The sequence below is a fragment of the Chinchilla lanigera genome, unplaced genomic scaffold (assembly GCF_000276665.1).
Source record: "Chinchilla lanigera isolate Chin_1 unplaced genomic scaffold, ChiLan1.0 scaffold00036, whole genome shotgun sequence".
NCBI lineage: Eukaryota > Metazoa > Chordata > Mammalia > Rodentia > Chinchillidae > Chinchilla > Chinchilla lanigera.
The window spans coordinates 122,793-130,687 of NW_004955437.1; the positions used below are offsets into that span (position 1 = coordinate 122,793).

At 60.2% G+C, this 7,895-nt stretch overlaps 3 protein-coding genes across 5 annotated transcripts in view; 1 reads left to right on the plus strand and 2 right to left on the minus strand.

The window, feature by feature from the left end:
* The window catches only part of Ltb (lymphotoxin beta (TNF superfamily, member 3)), a gene marked incomplete in the record, with an annotated part of 3,008 nt that extends 1,827 nt beyond the window's left edge, over positions 1-1,181 (minus strand). The window contains 4 exon segments of the mRNA XM_013516928.1: positions 1-152; positions 337-483; positions 486-588; positions 949-1,181. Coding sequence (XP_013372382.1) covers positions 1-152; positions 337-483; positions 486-588; positions 949-1,146 — 600 coding nt within the window.
* A 3,456-nt stretch (positions 1,182-4,637) lies between these two features.
* On the plus strand, positions 4,638-7,043 carry Lst1 (leukocyte specific transcript 1). Of its 3 annotated transcripts, none has more exons than XM_013516930.1 (4): positions 4,837-5,376; positions 5,715-5,813; positions 6,015-6,088; positions 6,835-7,043. In XM_013516930.1, exons 1-4 carry the CDS (start codon positions 5,352-5,354, stop codon positions 6,967-6,969), a joined length of 333 nt encoding a protein of 110 aa, XP_013372384.1. In that variant the 5' UTR covers positions 4,837-5,351; the 3' UTR covers positions 6,970-7,043. The 3 variants fall into 3 exon arrangements, with proteins under 3 accessions (XP_013372385.1, XP_013372384.1, XP_005389385.1); XM_005389328.2 differs by having other exon boundaries at positions 4,845-5,376; positions 6,015-6,037; XM_013516931.1 differs by lacking the exon at positions 5,715-5,813 and having other exon boundaries at positions 4,638-5,376.
* Positions 7,044-7,567: 524 nt separating this feature from the next.
* Ncr3 (natural cytotoxicity triggering receptor 3) overlaps positions 7,568-7,895 on the minus strand; it is a gene marked incomplete in the record, with an annotated part of 4,392 nt that continues 4,064 nt past the window's right edge. Inside the window, 2 exon segments of the mRNA XM_013516929.1 lie at positions 7,568-7,693; positions 7,789-7,882. Of these exon segments, the coding sequence (XP_013372383.1) occupies positions 7,635-7,693; positions 7,789-7,882 (153 nt within the window).

The following is a 7,895-nucleotide window of genomic DNA, read 5'->3' on the forward strand; positions in this document are numbered from 1 at the left end:
GCGGCCGCGGAAGCCCACGTGGCAGTAGAGGAAGTAGAGCCCGTCCCGCGGCAGCGCCAGCCCGCGCGCGCCCGAGAACTGCGCGCCGCTGCGCAGGAACGCCTCCTCCTTGTGCGCCTCCCAGCCGAGCCCCAGCCCCTGCGTCCAGGCGCCTGCGGAGACAGACGGACAGGCGCGGCTCGCGACCAACGTGCGCGGCGGGGGCGGGGGAAGGGGAGCGAGGGCGTCTTAGGCGAGGGCTGGTGGCGCCTGGGGTTCCGGGCCGGGGACCTCGCCGTGCGCAGCGCACCCGGCCTCTGGCGCTGCCAGCGCGCATTCAAGTCCGCAGAGCGTTACCTATGAGGTGGGCAGCCGGGAGCATGGGGCCGAGGTCTCTGTCTGGCACCTCCTCCCGCCGCTCCGGGGACCCTGGAACTGGAGAAGAGTCCGCGCGTGGGCAGGGCGCCACCCGCGCGTGCGCCCTGCCGCCCCCGGGACGGAGCCCCGAGGTGGGGAGCCCGGATTCCTGCAGGAGAGCGCAGGCGGGAGATGGTTGCTCTTACCCAGTCCTTGCTGGGCCTGTGCTCCTGGGCCAGGGGTCTCCGTCACCTGCTAGGGTGGGGTCACAGCGCCCAGAGCTCAGCTTCAGCGGATGCCAACCCCGCCCCTCCCAGCGCGGACCCAAGCCCCAGGCTCAGGTCTGGGTGTCGGCCGCGCACCGGCCACAACACACATCTCCGTGTGTCCTTGGCCCGAGACAGAGCCCGGGGTCTCTTGGCAGAGACAGACTCCAGAAAGCGGCATGGAGGCACCAGGACCCGGGGTGTCACAGGAACGTGGAACGAGGCAGAGAGACTGACATGCCTCCCACCTGGGACACCCCGCCAGCTGAGCCAGATAGACCGGAGGCCCTGGAAGTCAGGGAGCGTTGCCGAGACCCAGCCCTCGGGGCTCGCTGCAGCCACTCACCGGTCCTCCCTGCTCCTGCGGCACCAAGGCCAGCACCGCCAGGACGGTGATGGGCACCGCCAGCAGCAGGGTCACCAGCGCAGTGGCGCCCGCCACAGCCAGCAGGAGGCAGCCCCTCCCCCGGGGCCTCCCGCCCGGGCCCTGCCGCCCCAGGTCCCCCATCCAGACTGAAGCAGGGCCAGGGAGAGGGGCTTTCATACCTCAGGGGTGGGGCCACCCCCTCCCCGTAGACCCACACACCTGGGTGGGACTTTCCGCACCCTGTCCTGCTCCCCTCACCCGGCTTCCTGTTTACCCAGAGGTGGGGTGAGGCAGCTGGATGCCTGGGTTCTCTGAACCGGGGAAGGACTTGGGGTCGAGGCAGATGTGCAAGGTAGAGCCGGAGGGGTCTTACAGATCCTCGGCCCGGTGGGGAAGGAGAGCCAGACCCAGGGAGGGAAGGCAGCTTGCAGAAGGCTGGGCAGCCAGGCTGGCTGTGTGAGCGGCACAGGATGGCGCTCCCACGCGCTCTGCGATCTTCTGTGCCCCGGAGGTCGCGGTTGCAGGGGGCGGGTGGCACCTCCCCAAGGTCAAGGGCTGGAGTTGGAGGACAGCAGCTGGGGTCTGAGGGAGGGGTGCCCGTGTCCCTCTCTGAGCAGCCTCTTCCCCTTCTCTTGCTCACCCCAGCCTCTAGGCGAAAGGCAGAGACACTGAGGAAAGTGGGGAGCACGCGCGCTCTTGCTCTTTCTGCAGAGACCGGAGAACCGGGAGGGAGGCGCACCCCACCCTCAGAGCCTCAGCCTAGAGTGAGCCCCGTCATCCGTCAGTGTTCGCTAAACACCTAGGAGCGAATGAGTGAGAGGACAAATGGATGGCTGGGCAACACAGTCAGCAAGGACCAAAGGGAGGAAGAGGTAGGCCGTGTGGGAGGAATGGGAGACCTCGCCCGGGGCTCCGGGTCATTGCACGTTCTTGATGACATCTCCGGGTAGTAATAACAGTGACATACAGATAGCACTGAGCACATGAGCTCTGCAGATCTACATACTTACTATGGAATAATTATTTTAGGGCTGGGGATATAGCTCAGTGGCACAAGCGCCTGCCTGGCAAGCTCGAGGTCCTGGAGTTTGATTCCTGGTACCAAAAAAAAAAAAATTTATTTTAGTCCTGGCAAAAGTCCTAGGAGGAAACTGAGGCACAGAGGCATTGAGAACTTTGTGGCTCAAGCGTGGTGTTCCAAGCCTGTAATCCCAACATTCAGGAGGCTGAGGTAGGAATCACAGGAGCTCAAGAATTAGACACCAGGCTCTGTGTGGTCGTGCACACCTGTAATCCCAGCACTCAGGAGGCTGAGGCAGGAGGATCATTACAAGTTCGAGACCAACCTGGGCTACAAAGTGAGCTCAAGGCCTGCCGGAACTGCATAGGGAGACCCTGTCTCAAAAAGACAAAAAAAAAAAAAAGAAAAGAAAGAAAAAAGAATTAGACACCAGTCTGAGCAACCACACAGCCAGACTATGAATAAAGAGAAAGAGAAGAAATCTGTGGATGGGCTGGAGGTGGGCTACTGGTGCAGTGTTTGCCCAGCATGCATGAAGCTCTGGGTTTAATCCCCTAAGAAAATTGAGTACTAACTTCAGATTTGTGCATTTCACACGCCAAAGATTAAAATTGGACCCATATCTTTTCACCATGCACTAAACTAATGGATCAAAGATCTAAATATTAAAACAGAAACATTAAATCTGGCAGGCAGAATAGGTAGAACTCTTGAAGGCATTGTTGTAGGCGAAGACTTTATGAATAAAACCCAGATCACACAGGAACTATCACAAAGAACCAACACCTGGGATCTCATCTTATTAAAAAGCTTTTGCACAGCAAGAGAAACCCCAACAGAGTGAAGAGACAACCTGCAGTGTGGGAAAAAGTGCTGTAGCTCAGACAAAGGTTTACTAAGGAGAACATATGAAGAACTCAGAAATATCAGACGTCCCAAATTCAAAGGCCAATCCAAAAATGGGCAGCTGAGATGGATACACACACTTCTCAGATGAAGAAATACAAAAAGCAAATTAGGAAAAAATGTCCAACATCACTGGTCATTAGAGAGATACAGATTTGTGCATTTCACACTATGTAAATTTTGTCTTCCTCAGGCAAAAAGAAAAGGGGCGGGGAGTAATTCTAAACCCCAGGCAACAGCGTGCTGAGGGGTTTAGAGATGACATGTCACAGTATTTGCAGTTCTGAAAGATAAAAAAGGTAAACTGAGATGTGGTGGTGCACACCTATGATCCCAGCACTCGGGGGAGGCTGAGGCAGGAGAATCACAGCAAATCTGAGGCCAGCCTGAACTACGTCTGACCCTGTCTCAAAAAAAAAAAAAAAAAAAAATTAAAAAGATGTTAATTATAGAATCTAGGTAGTAGGATCACTTTGATGTACAACTTTCAGTTTTTCTCTACTTTGGAACTTTTTACTAATAAAAGGTAAACACTTTCACACCTACCTGAATATTGTTTTTGGGGGGGAACGTTGAAGATGAGGGGGGGAAGGAAGTGGCAAAAAGTTCTCACAGATACTTGAGGACCCAGGTGCAGGTCCCCTCCTTACCCTTTGCCTCCAGACGAGCTGCCTGACCCTGTCTTCACCCCCTCAAAGACTGGAGGTACAGCCTCCAGCACGCCCTCCCTGTCCCACGCAGCGCCACTGGGAGGCTTTGCCCAGGTCTTTCCATGAAGAGCCTTGTATCATTCATCACTCCCAGTCCTGCGCTGAGCCCCAGAATGCCGTCTCCTGCAGGAAGTCCTCCTGGATTACTCACAGCTCTTCTGCCAAAGCCAACTTGGCATCAACTTTCTGTCTGACATTGACCAGCAGTGCCCAGGCAGGTGAAGTCCAGCTGCCTCTCCTGCTTTTTTTTTTTTCCCCCGGTACCAGGAATCGAACTCAGGACCTCGTGCTTACAAGCCAGGCGCTGTGCCGCTGAGCTAAATCCCCAGCCCCTCTCCTGCTTATTAAGCAGCCTGCTGGGGACAACTGCAGATCGCCAGGGGAGGCCCCATGCTAGACCCCCCAGAGCTGTCTGATGAGGAGGCTGGGGTGTGTGGGGGCAAGTCCAACAGGGAAGGCACCTGCGGGAGGGGAACATCACCAGAGTGGGGTGGCTGGGGCTGAGAGCGATGACACCTTAGTTACAGCCCAGGGCCTCCAGGGAGGATGTTGCAACCCCAACTGCACTTCCTCTCCTTCCAGTGCTGGGGAGGCTCCCTGGGGGGTACGGGGAGGTTGAGGCAGAGGAGGCAGGAACTCGTGAGGTGGCAGCACTGCTCTCTGGGGGGCCCTGGCCAGCTGAGTGTGTCCCCCTGCAGGCCACAGGCTCCGGGTTAGCAGGGACTGAGCAGGGCCGCTGGCAGGGGCAAGCCCAGTGAGGGGAGGCTAGGATGAGGGCGGCAGAGTGTGGTTTGGAGGCCCTAGAGGAAGCCTCTTTTCAGCTTGTAAGCGTCTGCTCCCCACAAAATGAAAAAGAATCCACTTCTGGCCGGGCGTGGAGATGTACACCATCATGCCAGCAACCTGGAGGCTGAGGCAGGAGGATCGCCTCAAGTTCAAGGCCAGCCTGGGCTCCACAGTGAGTTCAAGGCCAGCCTGGACTATAAAAAAAAATAAAAGGAATCCACTTCTGTTCCCTCCGCCTGTGGCCTCTGCAGCTCTCCCCTGCGCTGAGTTTCTGCTTTCCCTCACACACCCCAGCACCCCTCAACCCCAAAGCATCTGTCTCAGGTGCTGTCGTGGGACCTGGTGTGAGGGAGAAATCCGTGGCCTCCTGTTTGCCCTCAAACAGGAACCAGCGGTTGGAGGCAGGAAGTGCCTGAGAGGAAGTCCTGAGCCCCAGGCCCCGCTGTACCCCACTTCACTCCAGCCCAGTGGGCCTGTGCTCCCAGGGCCCCATAGCTGAGGAGCACTGGACGCCTTCCTCCCGCTCCCCTGTGTCCCCAGCCTCTGACTCCTCTCCTGCATCCCCTCTCACTGAGCTCCCGGAGTTACTCAGGGCCTGAGGCCTCTCCTAGCCCCCGGCCACCCGGGAGTGGGGGCCTATGGCCGGACAGAGCTGTCCCTGAACCCCCTCTCTGCCACTTCCGTCTGGATGTTCTCAGAAAAGCCTGGCCTTGAGTCTTGACTTCTCATCTGGGAAATGGGCCCCCCAGTGTCTCAGGCCCTCTGGGGTGGTGACGACAGGGCCCCTGCGCAGGGTTAGCACACAGGCGAGGCCCCTCTGCTGTGGCAGGGGGTAACAGAGGCCGCACGGACGAGGAACTTGCAGCACGTGACTACCTCCGGCCACCAGGCCACGCAGAACGGGCAGGCGAGGAGGTGGCCTCCAGGCTGGTCTCAGTCCCACCTCATGTCAGCTAGCAATGGAGTGTGACCAGTGTCTCCGGGGTGAGTAGGGGCCCGGCTTCTGCGCAGGGAGGACGGTGCGCGGTCAGGGAGCCACGGGGAAGAGGCGAGGTGTGGCTCGCAGGCAGTGCTCGGGGCTCCCCAGGAGCCCACGTAGGCCGGGACACGCGAGGGCTTCGGGGAGCCACTGCGGGGGAGCTGAGCCAGAGGGGGGCAGGGAGGCGAGGGGCGGGCATGCGAGGGGAGATGTGGAGGGGAAATCCCTACCCTCCTGCCTCCGCCATCCTTGGGGAAGGGAACTGAGATGCCCACAACCAGCCAAGGGGACAGGGCGGGACGGCCGAGCGAGGAGCCAGCCCGCTGACACCCCCGGCCCGCAGGCTGCAGCCCTGTCCTCTTCGGGGGCCTGGGGCTGGGCATGCTCCTGCTCCTGCTCTTCCTCATCCTGGCCACCTGCCTGTGCCGGCTGCAGCGGAGAGGTGAGCGCCCAGCAGTCCGCGCGGTCCCGGTCCTGCGGTGGGAGACGGGGGCGGCCCGGGGTGGCGAGCACCAGCAGCACCGGGAGGAAGGAAGCACGGACAGGCCGGAGCCTGGCCTCGGGGGCCGCGGAAGGGAGGGGGCGGCCACACGGGAGGGGGCCGGGCAGTGCTGCGCGCTCACCCAGCGGCTTCTTCTTGCAGTGAGGAAGCTGGAGAGGAGCCAGGTGAGTCCCGAGAGCGGAGCCCGCGGGCTGGGGACACTGAGGCCTGGGCAGGTGGTTGAGAGGGGACGGGGACCTGGGCATCAGGGAGAAAGGGAGCGAGGCACAGGAGGGAAATGAGAGATAGGAGACGGCACGGAGTCAGGCAGAGAAAAGCCAAAGAAAGGGGAGAGACAAGGGATGAGAAAAGAGGGGAAACAAGGGAGAAGTAAAAGAAACAGTAAAAGGATGACAGTGGGAGGAGGAAGGGAGAGGCAAGGGCCAGGACACAGCTCAGTGGCACAAGCACCTGCCTGGCAAGTGCAAGGTCTTGAGTTCGATTCCCGGTACCACAAAAAGAAAAAAAAAGACTCAAAAAAAAGAAGAAGAAAGAAATGACAAGAGAAGAGAGGGAAAGAAGGAACAGAGGAGCTTTAGAGAAAAAAAGATATAGCCCAGGGGCATAAGCGCCTGCCTGGCAAGCACAAGGTCCTGAGTTCCAATTCCCAGTCCAAAACCAGAAAAGAGAGAGAGAGAGAGAGAGAGAGAAAAAGAGGTGGGCGTGGTGCACATGCCAGTCATCCCTGTACTCTGGGAGGCTGAGGCAGGAGGGTTAGAAGTCTGAGCCCAGCCTGGACAATTTAGTGAGACCCTATCTCAGAGTAAAAACTGTAAAGATGGCTGGGGATGTAGCCCAGCCGGGAGGCCCTGGGTTCACTCCCAGGTGTGGAGAAAAGGGTGGGAACTGGGCAGGGGGCGAGGCAGGAGCAGCTCGGGTGGGGGCGGCCGCAGGACCCTTGCCCGCGCCTCTGCTCGACCAGCACCAGGAGGAGGAGCTGCACTACGCATCGCTGCAGCGACTGCCGCGGGCAGCACGTGGCAACGGCGAGCGGGACGCCGCCAAGGAGGACGCCAGCGCCGACTATGCCTGCGTTGCCAAGAAAAAGCCCACCTGAGCCCCGGATGTCCCCGCCCCACGGGGAGGGCAGGGTTGCCCTGGGACTCCCCAGTAAAAACAGTGAACTTTGCCCCCTCCCGCGTCTTGCCAGGTCCGTCTCGAGCCCCCTTTCCAAGTGAACGTGCAAAGCCTGAGCGGCTCCGTGGGCCGCCCTCCCTGCGCCGAGCAGGGATCTCCGGGTGAAGAAGAACGTATAGGACCCAGTTCCCCGCGGCCTCTGCCCAGCAGGAACAGGTAGCTGACAGATAGAGCAATCAGGGCTGATCATCTGCTTCCCAGGCTGCTATCTCAGCCTCCTGGGCCTGGAGGAGCAGTGGGCTGAGCCCCAGGGTGATGGCCCCAGGGGCTCTCTGCTGACCGCTGTCACCTGGACCTCTGCAGCTCAGCCTTAGTGGAAGGGAGAGTTAAGAGCTGGGGGAAGCCAGGCGTGGTGGTGCACACCTGCGATCCTGGCACTCAGGAGGCTGAGGCAGGAGGATTGCCTTGAGGTACACCGTGAGTTCAAGGCCAGCCTGAACTGCCTAGCAAGACTGTCTCCAAAAACCAAACAAAGAGCTGGGGAATGGAGAGTAAAGAAAACACAGGAGAGGCAAGCAGGAGGTAGCGCCGGGCAGGATTTATTGGGGTCGCTGGAAGAGAACCAGGGGTCGCAGGGACCTGGGGTCACTTCTCAGAGGCTGTCGGAGGGGTTGCGCGGCGGTGTGTCCCCCTGGGGCGGTGACCTGGCGGGAGAGACAGCGGCCGCTCAGAGCCGCGCCCTGGGCTCCTGCCCCGCTCTCTCGGCACCCCCTCCGCCGGCCCGGCCTCCACTCCTCACCTCTGCCCTGGAGACACAGGACGCTGCCCAGGGCCACGGACAGGAAGCCCAAGGCGAAGAGCCCGGCGCGCAGCAGCAGCGTGGGGCGGGCCGCCGGGCGCGCGGGC